The sequence below is a fragment of the Hyaloscypha bicolor genome (genome assembly GCF_002865645.1).
Source record: "Hyaloscypha bicolor E unplaced genomic scaffold K444scaffold_125, whole genome shotgun sequence".
Classification (NCBI taxonomy): Eukaryota; Fungi; Ascomycota; class Leotiomycetes; order Helotiales; family Hyaloscyphaceae; genus Hyaloscypha; species Hyaloscypha bicolor.
This window is the reverse complement of record NW_020194627.1, coordinates 912,748-936,347: the sequence shown is the minus strand read 5'-3', so window position 1 is coordinate 936,347 and position 23,600 is coordinate 912,748. Positions and strand designations below refer to the sequence as shown.

The 23,600-nt window shown below is 48.7% G+C and overlaps 7 protein-coding genes across 7 annotated transcripts; 3 read left to right on the top strand and 4 right to left on the bottom strand.

Moving 5' to 3' along the window:
* Positions 1-43: 43 nt before the first annotated feature.
* Positions 44-3,233, top strand: K444DRAFT_90223 (uncharacterized protein). Its single transcript, XM_024888796.1, has 5 exons — positions 44-884; positions 933-1,040; positions 1,092-1,211; positions 1,263-2,097; positions 2,146-3,233. The coding sequence occupies exons 1-5, from the start codon at positions 315-317 to the stop codon at positions 3,168-3,170; spliced, it is 2,658 nt and encodes an 885-aa protein (XP_024732445.1). The 5' UTR covers positions 44-314; the 3' UTR covers positions 3,171-3,233.
* Positions 3,234-5,078: 1,845 nt separating this feature from the next.
* Positions 5,079-6,271, top strand: K444DRAFT_633665 (F-box domain-containing protein; the record flags this gene model as incomplete). Its single annotated transcript, XM_024883644.1, has 2 exons — positions 5,079-5,523; positions 5,574-6,271. 2 exons carry the CDS (start codon positions 5,079-5,081, stop codon positions 6,269-6,271), a joined length of 1,143 nt encoding a protein of 380 aa, XP_024732444.1.
* A 1,510-nt stretch (positions 6,272-7,781) lies between these two features.
* On the bottom strand, positions 7,782-8,995 carry K444DRAFT_596458 (uncharacterized protein; the record flags this gene model as incomplete). The annotated part of the gene is made up of 2 exons (XM_024878430.1): positions 7,782-8,223; positions 8,274-8,995. 2 exons carry the CDS (start codon positions 8,993-8,995, stop codon positions 7,782-7,784), a joined length of 1,164 nt encoding a protein of 387 aa, XP_024732443.1.
* Positions 8,996-9,336: 341 nt separating this feature from the next.
* On the top strand, positions 9,337-11,055 carry K444DRAFT_633663 (uncharacterized protein; the record flags this gene model as incomplete). The annotated part of the gene is made up of 3 exons (XM_024883643.1): positions 9,337-10,666; positions 10,716-10,933; positions 10,978-11,055. 3 exons carry the CDS (start codon positions 9,337-9,339, stop codon positions 11,053-11,055), a joined length of 1,626 nt encoding a protein of 541 aa, XP_024732442.1.
* Positions 11,056-11,514: 459 nt separating this feature from the next.
* K444DRAFT_617222 (uncharacterized protein) lies at positions 11,515-12,274 on the bottom strand. Its single transcript, XM_024881077.1, has one exon. It carries the CDS (start codon positions 12,130-12,132, stop codon positions 11,851-11,853), a length of 282 nt encoding a protein of 93 aa, XP_024732441.1. The 5' UTR covers positions 12,133-12,274; the 3' UTR covers positions 11,515-11,850.
* K444DRAFT_90160 (uncharacterized protein) lies at positions 11,985-13,027 on the bottom strand. The gene has a single exon (XM_024888794.1). It carries the CDS (start codon positions 12,796-12,798, stop codon positions 12,229-12,231), a length of 570 nt encoding a protein of 189 aa, XP_024732440.1. The 5' UTR covers positions 12,799-13,027; the 3' UTR covers positions 11,985-12,228.
* An 8,283-nt stretch (positions 13,028-21,310) lies between these two features.
* Positions 21,311-23,234, bottom strand: K444DRAFT_479127 (uncharacterized protein; the record flags this gene model as incomplete). The annotated part of the gene is made up of 4 exons (XM_024872965.1): positions 21,311-21,520; positions 21,734-22,290; positions 22,456-22,620; positions 22,718-23,234. Coding segments are annotated over 4 exons (1,449 nt in total), but the record flags the coding sequence as incomplete, so codon positions are not given.
* Between the last annotated feature and the right edge of the window lie 366 nt (positions 23,235-23,600).

The window sequence follows — 23,600 nt, the reverse complement described above, 5'->3', positions numbered from 1 at the left end:
ACTCGCGGCCGATATTTGATGCTCCTCGCCTGAATTCGATTTCAACCTCTTCATACCTCCACCAAGAGACAAGTCACACTGCCTCTGCTTCCCAATTGCACTCTTCGCTGCGAATGGGACTACGCATCTGCTTCTCGCACATCTCATTTCGTGCCGAGCGCAAGCAAGCCTTTCGCTCACCTTCATCTGAGCTGCCGCCTGATCAGCTACGTCAAACCTCTTGCCTTTTATCAGAGGATATTCGTCCAGGTCACAGCTGCAACAACTTCTACCGAGCTCGCCAGCGGCCTATATAGGTCGGGAGGTATATCAAGATGGGTCATGATCAAGAAGATGACCCTGGCAGCTCATGCTACATCAAGCGAGAGCCGGCCGATGAAGGTATTTATGCTTCTACACGGCGCGAGCGCACTTTCGCAGAGATCTTCGGTCCTTTTGAGACAGAATCTGGGCTTACACTGCAACCCATGATACAGTCTTCTGATCCGAAGCCTACCCATGCTCCGAGGTCACTCACCGCTGCTGAACAGAAAGAACTTGATGAGCTTCTCGGCTGGGGTTCTGAGCCAGAACTGCCTCCTCAGGAAGACCATTCATTTTCTCAATTTCTGTACGACGACGCCGATACGCACCCATCTATTTCCGGTCAGCAACCGCCGTCATTTGCGGAGTACTGTCGAGTTTCTCAACCAGAGAAATCTGGACCACCAACATCATCGGTAAGTGCTTTACCCTCTGGCACGACCACGGCTAAACCACGACAGCAACCATCACAATCTGATTGCTCTGCATTGGCTTCCTCACTCGGAAAGAGACAGCGACCTTCGGATCCAAGTGCGCCTCCCCCAGATCAAGGAGAACAATATGCAGCGCTCACATCACTTGTAAGTACTTCACCCTCCCGTACGAACAGAGCTAAAACGTCACAGCAGCTGGCGCAATCTAATAGCTCTGCATCGTCACCAGGCAAGCGACAGCAACTTTCAGAGTCGTTGGCACCACCAGATCTCCGAGAGCAATGTATATCTAGAACAACGTCGGTAGGTCATCCGCCTTTCTCTGACACGAATAGAACTAAAACATCACAACAGCCATCGCAATCTGATTGCTCTGCATTGACTCCGCCACCAAGCAAGAGACAACGACTTTCGTATCCATCTGCGCCTCGTCCAGATCAAGCAGAGCAACGACGTGAATCGCGAACACCATCGGTAAGTCCTCCACCTTCCGCCAACAAGAACAGAATTAAAGGTTCAAAACAGCCAGCCCAATCTAATGGCTTTGTATCTGCGTCGCAATCACCAGCAAGATCAGAGACACCACCAACCCCAATTGACGACGATTTCGTTCTTTCGGAACTTTTCGGCGATTTTGGACAAGAGGAAGTCTCAGCAGGGGTAGAGCACCGACAACGCCCTCTAGCTACCGACGTGATATCCCCTCAAAGTCAAACCCTCGTCGGCTCTCTTCAAGCTACGGAGAGAAATCTCGCAAAACCCATCCCAGTTGTAGATCTCACCGACGAGCACGTGACAACTACCCGCTCTTTACTTAGCAACGACCGAAACAACCACGCATTAAGAGCTTCATTCCATACACCAATACCATCGATTGAATGCAATACCCGCGCCGATTCGACACAGCCAACGACATCAAGCAATCCACGTGGCAGCCAGCCCTCATCACAACCAAATGCAAATTCTGAAGCGTTCACTTACCGAGCAAAGCTTAACGACTATCTCGCTCACAAGCAAGAGCACAAGGGTAATCGTAGCAGCCACACAAGCAAAAACCCTTCACCAACCAGATTCGATCCTTCCATGTTACACAAGTTCTCAACTTTCATGAAACTTCGCAATTCGCTGCCAATCTCAGCAATTATGGCGATGATGGCACCCCCGAACCAAACCCAAGTCCTTGCAGCCCTTACAGAACTATCCAGCTTAGAAAAATCGCCTGGCGTCACTCAACCCGCGACCCATGAGATACCAGCTGAGATGCGAGCAATGCTCGATAACCTCAAGCGGAAGTTCAACTCAGATAAGTCGTTCTTGAAGTCGGTCATTATCTACGCAACTGAGCAGTTGATCGGCAATGGTAGGTTTTTCTCCCCGAAGAATATTCATCTACTTACATCGCTTCCAGATCAAGGCGAAGGCAAATCTGTCGACCGCGACAGCGTTCTCAGGATCGGTCTCAATGGACTGACTACCGTTGAAGAAACACGGGAGCAGCTTTTCAAAGAGCGGTCTCACTACCACGAAATCTTATCGAACCAGGAGTACGTGATCAACCGCCTCAAAAAAGAAATCGGTAAATCAACGGCATCCCTCACTCGCAACACTCCCGGCTACAATCCCGGCACGTCTTCAACTACCCACCTTGCACCAACTTCCTCGCCACAAACCACCGCCACTGAGCCGCAGCTAGAGCTCAACGGCGATGGGCCAATCAAGAACAATCCGTACTGGGTCTGTAGTCATGTGATGTTTGATGGATCTGGCTTGCCGTGTAATGGTATCAATCAAGAATGGTACCGTCCTCATTCCCAGCGACAAGGTATTGCGCCCAAATGGACCCAGAGACAAATCTGCGCCAAGTGCAGTCGGCCAAACAAAACCAATCGCAGATATCTCACAGATACCGAGGCCAGGATGTTCAGCACACTTTTTGCAACTGGCCAGCAAAAGCAGGTACCCGCCGCCACGGTCCACCAAACTATGCTCCAGCCGGCAATGACGCCTCCTATGGCCCAGTATCCCATGGTACAATGGATGCCTGCGATGATATCTCCATTCGTTCAGCACCCCATGATGCAACCAATGCCTCCACTTGCCCAGAACCCATTGAGACAATCGACGCCAGCCTATACGTCGCCGTATGTTGCTCAAGCTGCGCCTGCTCCTCGAAAGCGAAATGAAACCGCACCAGCCCCGCCTTCAAAGCCTCACCCCGGATTCGCCATAACACCTGCGGTACAACAAGCGATCCGCCGTGAGTTGCCAATGAAAGAATGGATGAAAGAAAAGGGGACTATTCAGGTACAATCTGATGAATCCGGTGCAGCGGACGACGACATGGCATCACTGTTTGGAGAAGATGAAGAAGTCAGTAATGCAGACTTGGAGGCGGAACTTATTGCAGCACTTGACGAAGCTCTTGCTTCTTAAATGTAATTAGATTCTCTCGAACAATGAAAATTGCACTTGCACAATTTCAAATTTGGAATCCACGTTGTGTAAGTGAAAACTTGTGCTGAGCCTCTTAGTTCAATGTACCAACCAAGCAGGAGACAACGTTATAATTGATCAAAAATGATCTTATACCCTTTCCCTTATTGGCATTGTACGAATTCACGTTGGGACCGTGTTCTGATTAGCCTGGAATTGACCAAATTTCTTAGTGTATTTAATTTCAAGCGCATTGTACTACCAGTTCATCACGGACTAATCGCATTATCTCCTTTATGAAATATACGGATTGATCGTAGAACATTGAATCCGGATGTACGAAATTAGCATGGAACAACTACGTTAGTCTTATTCATAGATTGTACGGATTCAATATTGGACCTTGTAATCTGTTGTACATGATTATCACTGTACAATAATTACCTTTTCTTATAAATCTATTGTACATATTCGGCATGGAACATTTGCCTTGTCTCGCGAATTATTCGGGTTCGGTACTGGACAAAATTGCCCGTTCTCATGATTTCGTTGCATAGATTCAACCGGGACAATCTTGGGCTTATTACCCAAGGTCCAAAGTCTTCCCTTGTTCAATTCTCGAAAAATGAGCTGCCTTCTCAATTTCCCAAATCCAAAATTCCTATTTGAAATGGAACAATTGCCATTTCTTACTAATATGCTGTACACATTCATCTCGGACAATCAACTTCTCTCATGGATCTATTGTATGGATTTATGACTGAATAATTATGTTTTGACATATGTATATATATATATATCTTGTAGTGGTTATCACAGAACAATCGCTCCTTGCTCAAATCTGGGGGATGATCCGAACGATGGTTATTTTGGAATCAGAGAAATATACGCTACTCTAGATTCCTTCAAGTTGACAACTCGAGGGTTATTTCAGCATAGATGCGTGGAGAGCACGCAATGCGCTTCCTGATTGAGGGACTGGAGACCACCTGGGCAGGTCTGAAAGGATGAAAGTTATGCGGTTATGTGACGAGCGGACACCCAACGCGACGTCCAAGCCTCACTTGCAGAAGACATGCTGGCGGAGAAAGAGTTCAAACTCGGGAAACAAAGATAACAGGATGCCTGGCTCAGATGCCCGGGATGCGGTGAAAGGCAGACAGGGAGAGGAGGTTGAGGCAAAAGCATTGGCAATGGCACTGATGCGGCATCAAATGCCTTGCGTTTGCAGATCTGAGTGAGGATACCGTGTGTATCGTCAAATCTCACTGCCATCCTCATGGTCACGAGGATAGATTGATTTCCAGTGTTCTGGATCGCTCTTAATCGCGTTTCTTCCGTCGTGTCCGGAACGCTGAAAGGAGGGGTTGATGATGGAAGACATGAACTTGGAAATTGTGGTTAGCGGGGTCACTAGAAGTGAGCGCGAATTGATGCAGGTCATTGGACTAAGCGTAAATCGTGGAAGTTATTCTCAATGAAGTCAGCGGTCCGTACCTTAGGAATGAGTGGTTTGTCGCTGGCGTGGGCTGAGGTGAAATGGACTTTTCTGATTGGTCAAAAAATTCCAACCTCTCCCTTTTTCTCATTGGCCAGAAAAGGTCCAACCTTTTCATTTTCCAAGGAAGCACTTTTCCCATGCCACTTACATGCTGCCTGAGTGAATGAGTGAGTGATGAATTGGGCCTCTCTTTTCCACCTCAGCCTTACGACAGCAGCCAGGAGGCAGGATGACGTCAGCCGTCACAAGCCATGTGAACCGATCCGGATCAACAGTTTCGCCGCAGCCGAAACACTTGGCGAATGCATAAAAATAAATCTCCAACATCTCTCAGCCGCCTAGATCCACTCCACAGAAAACATCTCCACCTCCCTACGTCCCCGTCCTCTCCCCGCAAAGACCCCGCCATGGCAGTCACACTGCGGCGGCGACACCTGCTCGACCTCCCCGACGAGCTCCTCATCCAGATCCTGTCAGTGCTGCCTAGCCAACACGACCTCTTCTCCGTCTGCCTTGTCTCGCGGCGGATGAACTCGCTCACCGACCCAGTGCTGCACAAATCCATCCTCTTCGACCAGCCTAAGCACCACCTCACCTTCTCTGAATCGCTACTCACGCGCCCGAGACGTGGATCCCTCATCCAAAATGTCCGGATTGAGTACCCGAGCTCCGAGCTCAGTGAGTTTATGTTCTTGACAGAGGAACGGGGGCCGGGACAGGTGGATCGCTTTTCGCACACGCTGTCTACGATGAGCAATCTTGAGGATTTGGTCATTTCGGTCCCAGACACTTTGTGTAGGGCGATTGGGAACCTTTTTAATCATCCTTTTGATCTGGCTTGCTTGAAGTCATGTGAGACCCCTGTTCAGCCCTGCAAACACTGTACTGACATTCTTGGGAAGGCGAGTTGTATTATCACTGCGAGGGAGGTGCATACTGGGACCTCCAGGAAAACATCCACATCTTCTCGCACCCAACTCTCGAGACTCTAACCATCAGGCATGCACGGCTGGATGAGCGAGGTTTCGATTCCCTGGAAAAGCCCGAGGAAACCGCCCTCCAATATCTCCACCTTCTAGATTGCGACATCAATGACGAGGCCCTTACCGATATTTTACTCCACCCTGAAACGCTGAAGGAAATCACCATCACCCAGAAACCGCATCCAAGCCCCGAACTCGAGGAATCTCCAGAGGATGTTGGCGAATTCATCTTCGCCCTTGGCTCAGCCCACCACTCCCTCGAGAAAATAACCGTCGATTTCCCAACCTTGGGTTCCAAGTCCGCACTCCGTCTCCGCGATTTCGACGCAGTAACCGAACTCCAGCTCATGGATTATCAACTCCTCGGCATTAGCAATGGCAAACCAAGATTACATTCCGTTGGTTTGCCACCTAATTTGGAGATCTTGACGTTTCCTGGCAGGGTGAGTGACGATGAGGAGATTCTGGATCTGCTGGAGTATATGATTGAGAATAAGGAGGTTTTGGCGCGGAAGTGGCGGATTTTGGAGGTGGAAGGGGATGAGGAAGGACTTCCGGGGAGGATTAGAGAGGCGTGTACGAGGGCGGGGTTGCAGGTTATGGGGTTTGAGAGGTAGTAGAGAAGGAGGTACTGATGCGATAGATGCGATATGAATATCCTGGATCAGGACTTGGGTTTCTCGTTGCGAGCGAGGGGTTTTTGACGCCAAAATGTACAACACGGGACCTTACGAGTTGGGGGAGGATGCTGGACACATCACCGGTGTTCCGCACATTGCGGTGGCTAGATTTGGTTGACGAATACCCTAGATGCGTTGATCGCGGACAGATCACAAAACTGGACACATGACAGACAGAGCGCGAGATTGCATAGACAAAACCTGGACACACCGGCACTGGGTATGCTAAATACACCGAGCGAGACTTTTCATAGACTCGGAGCTAGACTGGATAGACTGCGAGACCTTCGATAGATAGACGCACGATACACAGAACTGGATAGAGCGGAATAGAATGTGACTTTGTAGCATTATCGAGATCTATTCTCATCGTCCAATAATGAATGGCTGTGCAATTACTTCAGGTGAGAGTTGTGCAGGATTTGTTGCAAAGAGTCGACGACATGGAGCAGCGCCCCGAAAGTATCTTCACAACCCCAACATCAAAGCTCTCAAGCAATTATAAGCCTAAGCGTGCAATTTAGATATTCGGAGCAGGTCAATTCCGAATGATGGATGGTATATCCTTTAGTATCTTGAGGGAGGAAGGCTTGGATTCGCGGAACTCATCCACCCCTGCCTTGCCTGGGGCTTTAGCGTCAGACCCTGCCTGTATTTCAATTTCAAATTCTCAGCGACTCCCTTCCTTCCTTCCTTCCTTCCTTCCACAGCACACTCACAAACACGACAGGAAACAGAATCCAGTCAAGCTACGAAAGATAGCAATACGAATCAATGATGATCGAGATACTTAGAATGCGTCATCCATCCTTCATTTCTTGGCATGGGAACGTGGCTGACCTCACACCTCACCATGGAGCTGGCCCGTCCACTGCTGCAACCTTGCTTACATGGGGTGATAGATATCCAGGGGAAACATTCGAAGGCTTGTTCTGGATTGTGGCCAATTATTCGGAAAATCCGAGCATGCATCGAAAGCCTCATGAGACCGGAGGGCGAACCCAGGTGTGTCCATGAGCAGCCAAACTTGATGATGTAACACCTCACTCCAGTGGACCGGTTATCGCTCCTTCGGCCAGATGATCACGGTAACAAAAACTGCCAGGATGAGATCTTGGCTGTGCTCCCAGCATCTCCGGAATTCGAGGTCGCCTCGTCTCTCGCCGAAGGATCTTTCTTGATGCAGATGAGGGTTGATCACCTGCTTGCTCCTTCTTCGACTCTCACGGTCAGATGCCCAGCTGACTTTCTATGCGAATAGTCGACTTCAGCAGATCTCACTCTTCTGATCAGAGTATTGCTTATTGATGACAGGGCATTACCCCATCACGGTACACTTTTTCTCTCAGGATGGAGCCTTCGGAACCGTTCATCGGGACTTCAAGCCTCGCCTTAGAAGACTTCTACTTTGAGATGGAACGGAGCCTGCAATTTCTTACAAAACAGATCAACCAGCACGCGTCTGTCCGGTACTTTGCACGGGATGTTGCCACTGCTGATACCCGACCCAAGCCTGATACCCACCCAACGCCAAACTTGCCATGCTGAAGAAAATGGCAAGGAAAACCCCAGTGATCGTGGCCATCATAACATATCTCGGCGCACTCCTTCGCTCAAACCATTTCTCCATTCCTCTCGGAGTGGGATTGGTCTGTTCTTCGTATAAGTCTGCGAGATGAGAAGCGAAGTAGTGATAAAGAATTGGTTCCGGGTGGAGTGGATCGCGAATTGTGGATGAGTCGTACCGCAAGACGTCCGTGTCGAAGTTTTGGGTCGTTGTTGAAGTCAACGAGAGGAGCAAAGCCTTAGATTTGGCATCTGTGAGGGGAAAGAGAATCGTTTGGAGGGTGGCTAGAGTCTCGAGGGCCAGGGGGCGGGGCAACGCGCCTCTATGTGAAATGTCAAGGTACGTTCACGATATATGAGTCATTTCGCTTACAGTTTGATAGAGTCTGCGATGGACATACTCCGGGGCTGGTCTCTTGTGAGCCTCAGCTGCTCCTTTAGAAACGCTGTGTGATGGAAAATTTCAACCACAGCTCTTTTCCGATCTAGCCTTAAATGGTTTCTCAAGTCATTTGTTGGCTCAAAACTTAGTCGCGCTCGTTTCTTCAACTTCGTTGCCTTCAGATTCGCTTTGATGTGATCGATACTGGGATGGTCTGTCTTCGGGAAGATGCTGGTAATGAATTCCGAGAATGGAACATCATTTCTCCAAGGGACATCCTGATTTCCATACTCTAGAAGTATAGATGATTGTCGCGACATGGAACAATTGACCATCATCATCACGCGAACTGCTATGTTGATCGCTCTCTCCTGATCGTTTCGAGCAGGTCGACTCGTGAACAGTTTCTCGAGGAGTGCCTCCCTCGTCGTTTCCGGATTCGACTTCAACTCCTCAATTATCATTATCAAATCCTCGTGGGTTCTCAGTCCCGGTTGCTGGCCAGGTTTCACATCAGCTTCATATGTTGCAGTTACTTCTTTGTAGAACTGGAAGAATTGGTTGAGTATCGTTGATCTCTGCCAGGGACATTCTTCTGTATGGCAAGGCTTGCCAGAAGAACATTCAGTGCATATAGACCAAGACCATAAGGCTCGAGTGAGTCGCTGAAGTTCAGCTGTAGTAGCTTTGCTCAAGGGGAAATGCGAAGCCATTTTCGATTGTACAGTGCGACCTGGGACAATCGTCTTCCAGTATCCTATTTGTTTGTCCACGAAAAGCTCTTCTTCAACGAACAGCATGTAAGGTTGTTCATTGTCCTTAGGCTTGTGATCGAATGCAACAGCTCGGCTGGGGCTGTGCATCTGAAATGCAGAGTTGCTCGCGCAGTGGCTTAAATAGCCCAATCATCAATGTGCGGAAAAGCTCAGCCCCTTCATCTGCACCACACCTCATTGTTTGACCATTGCCTCGAACATTTTGTGAATTGAACAGACTCCGATAAGGTTCAGATCCAATATCGCTTCATTTCATCGGCCTCATACCAGGGAACAAAATGAGCATGACTTCCATTCTTCCCCTCAGTACCGCGGATAGTGCTGCCTCGTCTTCGACAGCAAAATTTGATGCCGAATCCTCTGAGCTCGCCGAGGCTGTGGCAGCTTTGAAGGTAGGCCGAGCAACACCGCCACCTAAACGGCCTTTGATAGATGCCATAAAAGTTGGGAACAATGGCCAGGTTGACTCAGGATATGCGTCGCACAGCGGATCAAAGACTTCTACCCCTGGTGATTCCACGTTCGTCGATGGTGGAGTGGTTGTGGTCAAGGCTCCCCGATGGTCCATTGCTGGGCGGAAGAAGACGAAGCTCCTACACTTCGAAAAAGACATACCTAGGTTGACTCAAAATCGGTTTGAAGATCTGCGAGAGTTGCATGCCGACAATCTCATCAAGTTGACGCGAGGGCTGTCTAGGTGCAGAGGCATTTTGATGAGCTTGAAGGTCTTGGGCGAGAATGAGTCAACGGCAGCACCTTGGGTCTTTATTCAATGCGACAAGGCAATCGCGGGCAAAGTTCGACGTTTCTTCAAGCAGCCTTTTGTTGAGTCAGACTTCAAACCTGCACATCCAAATGCGCACACACCTAACTTCGAGGTATACGTTTACGAGATGCCTCCTCTCGCGCTGGGTTCTAATTCGCAATGCCCTCCCATTGCTCGACCCGACCCCTATGATACCCGCGAAACGCCAGAATTATACTTCAAGGAGAAGATACCCGGGTCCTTATGTGGGTCCAAAATCATCGTTTCAAGTAGTGGACAACGACGATCGGCCACAATTGGTGGCCTAGTCTCAATTCAATGGAAAAGTGGCGACTGCCAGCTACTAGGATTAACCGCTTGCCACTTCCTTGCCCAGGAACAACATTTGGAAGACTTGGAGGAGGAGGAACATACAGACGATGATCCGGACGAAGGGCCTTTTGAAGATGGCCAGGAGTTTGAACTTGATCTGGGCTCATTAAAGTATGGGGCTCCAGCACTTCCAGCAGAAAATGCTGCTCAGCATGAGATGTCAGAAAACCTTGGGGCTGTTTTTGGCCATATCTTTAAGACTTCACTGGATAGTCTTCAGGATGGACCGAATCTCGATTGGGCCTTATTTACAGTCGAAAATAAGTCGCTGCTTGCGCCAAATTTTGTTGGACAAGAAATCACTCGAGTCGCCCATCCAGACCAAAATGAAACCCAGCAAGCAGTGCTTCTATCAACTGCCACGAGCGGACTGGTACTTGGAACGTTGTCAAGTTCATGGTCATACCTTATGCTTGCACCTGGAAAGAGTTTGGTAAGAACCAACGCTCTCAAAATTCGGGATCATCCAGGTTGGTTCCTTTTCCCCATATACCAAGATAACTGCTAACCAGATCGAAGCACTGATGTCAGGCGACAGCGGTGCCTGGGTCGTCGACTACCTTACTGGCGAACTGTATGGCCACTTGATTGCTTCCGATGTGTTTGGTGTAGCGTACGTTATCCCAATCAACGATATATTCCAGGACATCCAGCTTCGACTATCGCTAGAGGGGGTCAAACTTCCTGCTAGCCACCAAAGCTTAGCAGGTAAAGCTGAAGACGTGATCAAAGTTCCTGTTCGTAAAAAAATCTTAGGGTATGAATATGAACTGGGGGATAGGATGTTGGGCTCCAAGGTATCATCATGGATACGCCGCCTCTGGCGTCGCCATCCCTCGCCGGACGCTTCACGGTCTGATTCCGGATATTCCTCAATGAATAGTACCCCCCAACGCAGTCCACCTGAATCTCCCTTATATCCAGGGAGTAAGATTCAAGGACGGGAGGGATAAGTAAAGATTACTTATTCGAGTAAACTACGTCCGGATACAACTCCGAGGCGAACCGAGTAATCTTTCTTCGACCGCATACTGATAAAATTAGTGAGAGAGTGGGACGGGATCTTATATAAGGGTAGGAAAGAGAGCCCGCGGCCGCGGTGGTGCTGGGGGGACTGGGGAGGGGGGAAAGGTTCAATACAGGCGTTGGGGGTGACTTGATATCGGCTTTCGAGAGGACGTAATACGTGAAAGATCTGTAACACTCGCTACATGATCCTACATCCACACAATGAGTTTAATGACTTGGGAAAACGTCAAGTCAAGTGGTCTACAATGGAAACGAACGTTGGAAATCAGCAACAGGAAAGAGGTACAATCTACAAATATGCTGAAAAGAACTCTGCTCAACTCTAATCTAAAGCCAGAACAGCTACTACCTCTCCTCCCACCTTCCGCATCAACACTGAACCTGCTCTCGACGACCCGCTCGTCATTCGCACTAGCACGATCAGTACCCCACCTACGGATACGTACTAGGCAGCAACTCCTTCTCAAGATGCCACAGCGTCCCCGTAACACCCTTCCCCAACGATTCAGTCGCTAGGCAACACAAGAAACAGCGCCCCGCAACAAGCCGTCGCATTTACCATCATAGCAGCCCAACACGGCACCCCCGCTGCACTCAACTGCACCACGATCAAGCTGCCGAGCGTTCAGAAGATCAAGCCGTGGAGCAAGTAGATGGTGAAGGTGTGTGGGAAGATCCACATCAGGATTTTTGAGGAGAGTAGTTTTTGCTTAGTGGGTGAGATCTCGGTGCCGAGCTGAACGACTGAGGCGAAGACTAGGTCATTGAGATGGGACTCGAAGTATGCTGGGTAGCCTCTATTCTCCGTTTGTGCTATTGGGCGGCCGGTTTTGAGGTCGGGGTGGATCCCACGCTCGAGGGCGAGAGGGATCCCGGCGTCGATGAGCAGGGCGTCCCAGGTTAGCATTGTGAATGCAGTGAGAAGACATGTGATGAGCAGAAATCGCACGTAAATGTATTTTCTGTATCTGTAGATTACGTCGAGGTCGAGGCCCGCCCAGAATTACGATCCCCATTCCCGGACGTGCCAGTTCATCAGTATGTAAACTGTGTAGTAGCCGAAGCGCTTCCATGGGGTTTTGAGCTCGCAGATTATCATCACTCCGAGGATGGATATCCTCGAACCTTGAAGAGTCACGGGAATTGCCCAGAGACCCCGGTGCAGTAGTTGATTGTTATTTGGGGTGCGGCGTTGGAGTAGTTCCAGCAGCTCGTTAAAAAAATTCTCCGAGAGTTTTTGTAGCGGTCTGAATATGGCCAAGTGGACCAGGCTACGGAAAGGAGGTATTCGAGCTATTGCGCTGCACCGCAGTCGATGAAGAAGTACTCGAGAATGGCGATGCCGGCGACCGCGATGATGAGACGGAATGGTCGAATTACGGTCCTCTCGGCGACGATTCAGAGATTTCCGGAGCGCAGGTAGCCGACTGTGAGAAAGCGGGTTGAGATTGTGAAGAAGAGGCTGAGCCACGCTGTGTTCGGGAAGTATGTGCAAGTGCCTTCTCGCCTCAGACTTCACACTTGTAGTGTGCGTTCTATCCGGAGTCCAATGCTGGAAGGAAGGTGAGAGCATAGCGGATGAGGGTGACTATCAGAGCACAAACAACCACAATTCCTGCCATGTAACCGGTACGTGGCTTCCCACCGTGAAAAAGCACGGCTGGTGGGGCTCTTGATTCAACTTCGGTTGTTGTCACCATGACCATCTTCCCATCCTTTGATTGTACTGCCTCTGCCTTGATGACGGCAGCTTTTCAAATCTCACTTTATTTCGCAGGATCGACTTCAAAGGAAGCGAATTTAAGTTCTTGATGCTCATTTCGCTCAACCGGTGAGATCGTGAAGTCTTCGTAGGGGAAGATCGTGGTCTCGTTAAATTGTACGATTAGAGCATCGGTGAGCAAATGCAGGGTTGCGCTGTCATAGAATCCGCATGGACAGTCCCTGTTCAGTGTAGATGGAGCTCTAGGACTCTCTGTCATGAGACTGACATCTCCCAAGAACCAACAAAAAGAAAAGTAAAACAAGAGATTTGCAACATTCCAAAACGGCCATGTTGTGCATAGAATGATCTCTGCATGCATTGATTCCAACTTCAACAGCACTTAAAGGGACCGATCAAGTTGCTCCAGAGGGGAGGTGGGTTAGGCCGTGAGACTGAGATACGTTGACTGACCGTGAGCATGATTTGATATTTTACTTATCAGCACCAGCTGAAGAGCTATCGGGATCCTCCCATGGTATGCAGACCCCACAAGGATCCTCCCCGACAGCTGAGCACTGGAGCAGAGCCTCGATCGAGCCACTTGGCTTCGGCAATTGCCTTTGGAGGCGGCTTCGGAGAGACGCCGATCCGAAAGATGTAGCTCCCATCCTAGACTCCATACACATGGGAGGCATTTTCGTCTGGGCATGGAGTATTGAACAGGCAGCTCTACCTAGATTCGAGTGCCGACAGAGGAGATGGAAGGTTGAGAAAGAGCGATGTTCGGCTGGTACTGGGATAGGCGTTAAATTAGAGTTGTTCTAGCGCCTTCAGGGGTGCCGAGCTCGCTAATTTAGCCTGGCTTACAACGTCTCTAGGGAAATTAATGTAGCGAGAGAGCCAAGACAAGGGGTAAAAGCCAATTAAAAGTTCGTATTGTTTGCTTTCTGGTCCGTGCCAGCGCGGAACACCCCTGTCTCGCTACATTATTTTCCCTAGAGACGTTGTAGCTTGCTGGTTCTCCAAAGCCACACGCAATTTGAGAATTTGTTGCCGCTATTCCACTCCAGGCCGGATCTGCAGCCGGATCTACACGCAAGATTTCAACATGTGAAAGCAGGCATCGATGATGTGTCGACTTCTGCGACAGGGCCTACAGCGACGCGGGATGGTCTGGATGGACCCTGTCCAGACTTCGGTTTCGATAACGACAGAGCTATTTGGCCTTACGATACCCAACCCCATGGGTCTGTGCGTACAGGGCATTTTCCGCACAATTTCAGGCTATGCGAAGACTATTTCAGGGTCTCGAACAGCAAAAGTCTTCACAATCACTTAACTGTTACAAGACAGCAACAAATAATTACGGCCCACGATCCGGGCTTTGAGAATTAAAATAGGTAAAGTATAGTTCTATTAATTAATTCTCAAAATTTAAAAGTTCTAAAATACTCGTTATCACTAAAATGCCCTGTACGCACAGACCTATGAGGTTGGGCTCGTTAGGTACCTTGGTAAGAGTGAGTGTGCTGTGTAATGCAAGATACATGCGTTTAATCTTTTGTCTACTTTGTTTTGCTTCTGGTTGTGCTTATCCTTGAGTTCTGTGCTGGTAGCAATCTGTCCATTCTTTTTGTATTTTGGTTTTCAATCTTTTTTCCTACACTCACTCATTCGCTATGTCGTCCGGACTACGTAGGAAGTCGGCGCTCACCATCACTGCTATCGTATTCTGATATTGGACCAACACCGCTGTCATCATCCCCTCCCTCACTCTTCGGGAAATTCGAAACCAAAACTGAAACGAAGACCTTCACCGTTGACATCGAAGCACCGTCTGAATCTGAACATGGAGGAGAGAAACGAGAAGATGCAACCCGAAAGCCCTCCCTGTCGTTCCGAATACCTGAACGTATCTCTCTCTCTCTGGGGATTACAGTGAGTCGATTTATTCTTCCGGTCGCATATTTCGTTTCTGTATTTCTGTACATTGTCCTCCCAAAATCGGCCATTCAAGTCTTCTGGTTCTTCTATATTGTTGGGAACACTGTCATCGAGGCCTGCCTAAGTCTCACACCTATCGAACAGGCACAAAAAGTTGTCAAGAAAATCGAACAAAACAACTGGCGTTTCCTAACAAACGACAAAAATCTGCCGATGATCGATATCATGATTGTAGCCTATCTGCCGAACGAGAAAGATATTATCATAGATCGCATCGCATCCTACACGCAGTTCAACGAATTATCATAATTGCCATCTTTGATTGCGGCCACTACCCTCACCCGTATGGACCTCGCTGGTCTGCTGAGCGTTTCTGCCAGAACAAGAATGTGGAGATTGTTCAAGGGCGATGTGTAGTTTTCAACGCTGCGGTCTCATTTCCGACTAGCATGATCGCGGTCGAATTCGACAATATTTATGACGTTTCACATCCTGGCCGTGCAGAGATGTGGTAATTCGGTTTGTTCTGTGGTTCTAATGGATATTGTAAGGCAACCAGCTTGGTTGATATGAGGCATTGCTAATTTCTTTAGGCAAAGCAAATATCCCTCGCGAGATTGGCATGGATGATAGCATATTAACAGAAGACGTTGACTCGGTTCCGTTGACACAACCTTACTTTTTTTTTCCATCCAAATTCGAGTGATTACTTTCTAGGCCATGATTCGGTGATAGACCTATCGATCTCCTTCTGGTGCTTGGTAAGCTTTTAGTCGGTCTTGATAGTCTCTCCACTCTCCGCCTTGTTTGTTTCTTTCCTCCCCTCTCCGTCCGTCTTGGCAACTTCCTCATTGCATGTCTTGTCGTTCTTCTTGTCGTCCGGAGGCAGAGGCGGCGGTCCACGATTCGAGCTATTTTCAGGCACCCTCGCCTTCCGCTCCTTATATCCGACCATAAATTCGTCCAACTTGGAAGTATTCGCCGTCTTGACCGGAATTTCCTCATCTAGACCTTCCACTCCTTCCTCCTTAAACTTCCTCAGAACCCAAAGAACAGCTTCATGCTGCTGCCCAGCTGCCTCCGCCATGATCGTCGTCCCATCAAATTTCGTGCACTGAAGCTCTGCCCCCTTCCTAAGGAGCCATGCAACCGCTTCAGCATATCCCATCGTACAAGCACCCATCAAGGGACTACCACAAGGTCCTCCAACCAGGTTAATCTTTGCCCCTTTCTCAACCAATTTCTCCATAATTGGGATATGACCAATGGAGGCTGCGCGATAGAGCGGTGTCCCCCGATCGCAATACAGATTGACGTATTCATGGACGCCAGCTTCAGGCACCTTCTTCAAGAGCTCGTCAACGACGTCCTTGTTGCCCGCAAATGACGCCGTGTTGAGGATACTCCCATGTTCTTTAGAACGAACGTTATCGACTTCCGGGAGATGCTCGAGGGCAAATTGTTCGCGGTAAAAAAGTGTGATCTGGATAGGAGTGGTTCCCCAATTGTCCACATGAGTTATATCTAATCCGGCTTCTAACAGTAATTCGGCGGCTTCGAAATGATCCGTCTCGGCAGCATGATGGAGTGCTGTTCTGCCTTGGGTGTCCGTGGCATGCAAGTCCAAACCGTGCTGTGCCATGCCAATCAGATGTTCTACAACTTCCAGGTCGTCTCTGTCCGTGGCCATCATCAAAGGTGTGTATAGCTCACTATTCCGAGCATTGAGATTGGCACCGGCCGAAATCAACAAGCCGAGTATATCTTTATACCCATCGACCACAGCGAAGCTCAGCGGTGTCCACCCATATTCCGATCGAGCCTCAAGATCAGATCCAGCCCGAAGCAAAAAATCGACGGCCTCGATCTTTCCATAAGAGACAGCAAAATGAAGTGGACTCCCCTTCCCAAAAGACTGACTGAACGGTATATGTCGCGGTCCAACATCGAGTTCATCCAAGCCTAGGTTCCTTGCTTCAAGGAAGAACGTTTTATCCTTGGCGCGGTCGAATAGAAGTTGGATGACTGGCATATGCCCATTGCGGGCGGCAAGATGAATGGGTTGTACGCCTTTCTCTGATACAATGGGATTCCTGTTGAGGATACTCTTGCATAATTCAGCGTCTCCAAATGCTGCTGCAAGGTGAAGCGCAGTAAGTCCTCCGCCATGCTCCTGTTTCGAACAAGTCACCCAATCGACGGAAGCCCCAAGCTGCAATAAATATCCAGCAATATTCAACCGGCCCTGCGCACAAGCTTGGAGAAGGAGAGTACACCCACACCCATAGGTTCCGTCGATGCTGAATCCTCTTCCAATCAGCTCTCGACAAAGTTTCAAATCGCCTTTACTTATGGCATTAGACAGTGCTGGAGATATCTTTTCATTCTGAGGGTTGGCAGACTGGTTTTCTGGCTTGTTTGCTAATCGTGAGTCAGCATATATATCCGCATTAAATGAGGCGTTTAGGTAACTATACTCACGCTGTAACTCTTCGGCCTTTTGTATTTGACTCGAAATGTCGAGGTGGCCCCGCTGCAAAGCAATGATACTGGGTGTAAGCCCAGAAGCATCCTTAGCCCAAGGGTCTGGGAACGTAGAAGTCAGCATTTGCTAGGACAGAAGTCCGGGCACAATCGGGTCGCCTCCTCGAAATAGAACAGTCTATTTTGGAAATGAGAAAGGGATGTCTCCCTCTACGTACCGGCCCCATGTTCAAGGAGACTTCCAACAATTTGTGGATCCCCTAGCTGAGCTGCAAGATGAAGCGTGGTCCACCGGGTTGGCTTGTAGATACTATCCGGTTTTGCACCCTTTTCAAGGAGGTACCTGACAACATCATTTTTGAAGGCGAATATTGCCAGGAACAGTGGTCGAATCCCATAGTCAGCCTCAGTATCAATATCGACATCTTTACAATGTTCAACGACATATTGGAGCACTTCAAGATATCCTTCCACAGCGAAATGATGAAGCGGTGTAACTTTGCGCACATCGCGAGAAAACCAGACACCCGCGCCTTGATTGGTTGTAAACCCCGGCACGAATTGACCGAGGAAAGTGCAGTCTGTTCTCTCATTCCAGTTGCTGATGCCTCGTTCAATCAGCAATCTGCAGATGGCCACATTTGGGGCTCGCGAGATCAGAGCAGCCATCAAATGGTCCCTGGGAGAGCAGCAGCTGTCCATCTTCGCACCACTGTCGAGAAGTAATTCGACGGTTGAGGTGTGTCCTTTAGATACTGCCAAGCAAAGTGGAACCAGCCGCTCTTTGGATAGTATGTTGACATCGATTCCTCCATCAAGCAGCTCTTTGACTACCTTTGTGTGGCCGAATCCGGAGGCAAAGTGAAGCAGACTCATCTCAAGGCAAATCAGAGTTAGCGTACTTCTTTGAGATATTTTCAGGAGTAGAATATCCCAAGGGCCGTTGGACAATGCTACAAAATGAATCAGTACTCTAAGAAGCTGGGACTTACCCCCTCGAAGTCAAGCTCGGAAATATTCTTGCAAGCTTTGATAAGCTTTCTCAGAACCCCGAGATCCCTCGCCCCCAGAATACAAAACACTTCCAACGGAGACCGGCTAGCTGGGGTGCTGTCGCGTTCTTCCGTGTTGACACCCAGGTTGTACAGCTCTTGGATTAGCTCATCATCTTGAAATATAATAGCCAGGTTGAACATTCGGCTGCCATCAGGTAAAGGTCGGTCTAAGTCTTCCTTTCCACTCAAGCTTAGCATCTTAATAGCTATCTTCCTGGTTTGGACGGAACTGTCTGCTTTAGTCAAGTTTCTAAAGAATGCCTGAAGTGCAGTTTCTTTGAGTTTATCAGAAATATCCACTCGGGCAATGTTCGACTTGTTTGAAGAACATTTGGGTTCTTCGATCTCGATCTTTGGAGAGGTGAGAGGAGGTAGCGGGGCAAGTGACCGACGAGGAAGAGGGGACCGACTTCGTGCGACACGCACACCGGATCCCGCATGGACAATGGGTGGACGACTGGGTGGTGGGGGAGGAGCCGACAAAGGGGTCCCGGAGAAGGTAGCTGCTAGCTCTTCTGCTCCAATAAGATATGCAATGGCTTGGGATGTGTACTTCGAAATTGATACGGGATCGCATAAATAATGAAGTGCGGTGCGCCCAAAGACGTCTTGCGCGTTTGTGTCAACGCCTCGATGAAGCAAGTGCTTTATTGCGAGACGAAGGTCCCCGTTTCGGGGTTCATTCGAAAGTCGGCTTGCTAGAGCAATTAAAGGTGTTTTCTTCTCCCTATCGCGTCGCTCAAGATCGATACCAACACGTGATACTAGAGCTTGAATCATTTTCCGATGACCGCGATTGAATGGGTCAGCGGACAGCAGCAACTGGAGGGGCGTCTTTCCACCAGAACTTGTAGGTAGATCAAGACGACGGCCACTGACAAAATCGTCAATGGACCAAGTTCCGTCGGAACCTTGCAAACCTGGACGGGGTTCGATAAGCGTGGGATAAGCAAAGATGGTTTGAGTGAGCGAGACTCGGTCAATATAGTCCAACGTGACGCGAAATAATTCAGCGTTGGAGGCTTTAGCAGCGCAATGAAGGGCGGTAAAGCCTTCGCTGGTCTGGTCGTGGTGACAAATTCCAGCGTCCTGGATCAAGGAAAACATCTTCGGGTTCCCCGACATTACGGCGTAATGAAGACAAGTGTGACCGTCGTCAGTTTTGCTCAGGATCTCTGACTGAGTTGACTTCTGGAGTATGAACCGCGCTGTCTCAAGAGAGCCACCTTCTACAGCACACAATAGGGCCGTCCGGCCATTTTTGCTCCTCGTTGAAAGTGTCCGCGTAAGCCTGGTACATTGAAGGAAATATTGCAAAACAGTGAGAGAGTTGCTAGCTGCAGAAACGTGAAGAATCGTTCGGCCATCCTCAGTAACCGCGTCGATATTGCTGCCTCTTGCTTCCAGATATTGAACGACATCTAGGAACTCTGAACTGGCGGCATCAAGAAGAGGGGTCATTCCCTCGTTATCAGCAATCTCGATTACTGCTCCATGTTCAACTAGCAGTTTCACGACCTGGAGGTGCCCGTTTTTGCAAGCCCAGTGAAGTGCTGTTCGACCTTCCAATTTAGGGTCGGGGAAATCTATGTTTATCCCGTGCTGATCAAGAAGCTCTTCCACGACTTGTGTCTGACCAATCGCCGCAGCTTTCAACAGTGCGGATGGATCTTTGATAGAGACGCTGTTGGATGCACCGTTTGCCCTCGACATTATTGCCACCGCTTGGTGACGAGTCTTTTCCATCTGGAGTGCCACATTAACGTATCTAGATTTATTAAACACTGCCGTCAGCGTATTCTGATAAGGGTGAAAATCCAGAAAGGACAAGAACGCTCTAGTACGTTAATAATTGAAATGAATAGCAATATCCACTACGAGGTGATAATCGCTCAGAAGGTAGATGAGATGCCCGATTGGCAAGTCTCTAAATGGGCCTCCAAACTAGACTTATACAAGAGGTTGGAGTAACTCACTTTGACCTTATCTGCTCATCAATGTTCTTGTCGGATACTTCCAATACGAAGCTTAGAGCCGCTTCATCACCTCTCTCGATCATATTTTCAACCTCCTCTAAGCATACTTCATCCAATATAGCACCTCTATCGAGAAGATAATCCCAGCCAAATTCGATATTCAAGGCTAGGGCCAAAGGCGTCATAACTAAGTTAGGATGGACCCTGATGTTGTCAATTCTTGCCCCTGCGTTCAACAAGCACTCGACTGTTCGCTGTCTGTTTTGGTCGTAAATTACCTTCTCGTCTCCTATTCTCAAGAACTCGGGGTCAGCATATATCTTCAGGCATTTCATAGTAGATTGTTCCAGGAGCTGTTGGACATTGCTAGTAAAATGTTCCGGCAGCTGCTGAGCATTGCCACAAATGAGATTGTCCTCCGAGAAGTTGGGACATACCACTGTAATTCCTTTCGACATCGGGAGGAAGCACGAATAAATCCTCAGCTGTAAGCGCACAGTAGAGTGGAGTTCCAATGCTACTGAGTTTGTCCAGATCAGCGATGGGGCAATTTTCCTTGATAAGCCACTCGCAAATATCATAGAATGATAAAGCCGCTGCGAAATGGAGAGTTTCGGTGTTAGAAATCAGCTCCAGATCGACATCATGGGCTTTGTTCCAACTCCAGACGTTACTCCAAGAGAGAAAGTTGCCGGTCTTAGAAGGATCAAAAAGAACTTTGACTAGATCTAACAAGCCTTCGTCATGTCGATAGGCAAGCGCATGTTCTGCCCAGTACTTCGCACAATAACGGTAGAACTTATAATTGACTCCGTTCCAGATGACTTCCAGCGCCTCCTCTGTCCCAGTACACTCAAGATCCTGAAAGTCGTTGAACAATAAATAGGTCACGCAAAGCTTTGCCAAAGCAAGATCCTGATCTTCAGGAGATATTTTATATCTTGCATAAGGGCTATTTAGCTCGTTGGCGTCAATTTCTAGGAGGAATTCCTCGACTGTGAAATGAGCTAACTCGAGCCTGTCACCGTTAGGTGTTCTTCTAACGAGACTGCTACACCACCTGAGAATGCCTTCCTCATCTGGCATCGCGTCAGAATCCAGCTCGGTATCGCCCTCACTGATCGAGACAGCCTCCAAAAGCTCCTCTGTTGACAGTGGGTCTTTCGAACAGATGATCCATGTAAGCACATTCTGAACGAGCCGTTGAGTGTCGGCATTGCTGGCATTGACTCTGTCCAAGATTCTTTCGTAGGTTGCGGAGAGTGTAGGTGGAAGCGAGTTCAAGGCTTTCCGTATTGCCTTGTCCGTATTCAATTCACAAAGATAATCCATTTGGCAAGCTACCCATCGGAACATGCCTTCAGCGCCCTCCACCAGTCGGTCCATAATTTCCTTTTTGAGATCCTGATCCCTTGTTCGAAGCAGCTTTTTCCTAGACCGACTCTCGATCTCTGACGCAACATATAATCTCAAATCACTGCTTGTGGCTGCAATGCTGATCTTTTCGTACGAGTCGAGGTGAAATTCGATATCTGTCTCCAATCTTGAAGTGAAGAGTGTCTTGATGTTGAACCCGTCAGCGTTAAGGCTCGCGAGGAGTTCCATAACTTTGGATCTATCGGTTCCGCACTCATCGAGGGCATCAATGATAACTATTACCTCATCAAAGAAGGTGCTCAAGGACTGTATGAGTATACACAAATCCTCTGGAGTAACTGAGGGTCCTGTTGTCGACCTAGACTCTCGATAATGAAGAACATAGAATTTATCCAATGTACCAAAACAGCGTGGATTTTGAATCGCAAGCTGTCTGACAAGGGCACCTAGGATGATGAAGGGGTCATGCGTCTTCGAATCCTTGTAATCACAATAGAAGTATGCTATTCCTAGTGAAGCATTAGCTTGCTGTTGCATATTCAATGTCAAAAGTTAAATTGACTTACCGACTGCTGGTTCTGCCTGATTTCTCGCGGCCTGGACAATCGAACTCCTGCGTCCTGTTAACTCTTGTCGCCACGAATGAAGATGTACTCACGTTAAGACGGTCTTTCCGGCTCCGGGAATACCATAGAGCCACAACTTGGCATTCGGGGTTTCAAGCCAATGTTTGAACTGAGGCCCTTCAGTGAAGAAAACACCGGTACCTGGCTGGCGAAGTTTGATTGCAGTATTTTGGTGGCCGCTGGGGTCAAAAGAGCCAATCGTGTCGAGGATTTTTTTTCTCTCATTGCCTATGAAGCCAGACACTTAGTTTGGACCCAATACTCAAGGTTAGAAGTGCTGTAGACTTACTGAGTAATGAGAGAGCCTGCTCGGCTCTTTGAGCACGAAGATTCTCCCGGATTTCAGCAATATCCTCACCTTGCGCTTTTTGCAGACTCAAAGACTCAACCAAGGTGTTCATGCCGTCAGCGGCTAATGCAAGACTAAGTGTCGCCTTTTGGTTCGCAACCTCCGCGATCAATTCCTTGGTCTCCGTTGATGAGAATGGCCAAATCAGAGTTCTGCCTACCGTTGAAGCCTTCTGTCGAAAGGGAGATTTAGTCTCATCTACCTGACTGGGATCTGCTTTGTCTAGCCTGTCTTTGATCTTCTCGAGAAGTGTGTGACAGGTATGAATGTGTTGCGACTGCATGGTGGAATCGAAATCCTCATCTTGGTACCGAGAGGCAACGAGTCGTAGACTATTCAGTATCCCAAAGAGATCGGTAATCTCTTCCAAGAGCTTCTTGACCTCTTTTGAAGCACCACGGGCATCTTTGATGTATTTGTAACTTCTGCCCGCAATCATGTCCGTGATTGAAATCAATCCAGCAATGCTGGCGGAAATGGAGAGAGGATCCATCGTGGAGAAACGGAGAACGGACGATCGGGACTCGTTGGCAGCGTCGACCTGGCCAAAAATCGACGGGGACGTGGATCTCCCTGAAGCTGAGGATGAGGGTGTTACCTGTGAAGCATGAAGACTACCTGAAAAATGGAGGTAAGATAGTTAGTGTCCATAGTTTTCTCTGCTCCCAAAATACGCAGTGCAAGCAGTCGTGTCAGGAACCCGAAGTCGTGATGAACAAACGAAAAGATGTAGGAAAGACGGAGGAAGGCTGGCGGCGCAGAAATGGTTTTTGGAGGTAGCCGCTGCAGGAAGGCGGTCGCCATTTCTGAGGGGGTAAGAATGCCCTGTCAACTGCCGGAGCACTGAAACCAGTCTCTT

What these genes read in the sequence shown, in the direction of transcription:
- K444DRAFT_90223 (XM_024888796.1), top strand. Translation starts at nt 315, where the DNA reads ATGGGTCATGATCAAGAAGATGACCCTGGCAGCTCATGCTACATCAAG. An exon ending in GTATATCTAGAACAACGTCG is followed by an intron (nt 1,041 to 1,091) that starts GTAGGTCATCCG and finishes ACATCACAACAG; the next exon opens with CCATCGCAATCTGATTGCTC. An exon ending in GTGAATCGCGAACACCATCG is followed by an intron (nt 1,212 to 1,262) that starts GTAAGTCCTCCA and finishes GGTTCAAAACAG; the next exon opens with CCAGCCCAATCTAATGGCTT.
- K444DRAFT_617222 (XM_024881077.1), bottom strand. Translation starts at nt 12,132, where the DNA reads ATGCTAACCTGGGACGCCCTGCTCATCGACGCCGGGATCCCTCTCGCC.
- K444DRAFT_90160 (XM_024888794.1), bottom strand. Translation starts at nt 12,798, where the DNA reads ATGCTCTCACCTTCCTTCCAGCATTGGACTCCGGATAGAACGCACACT.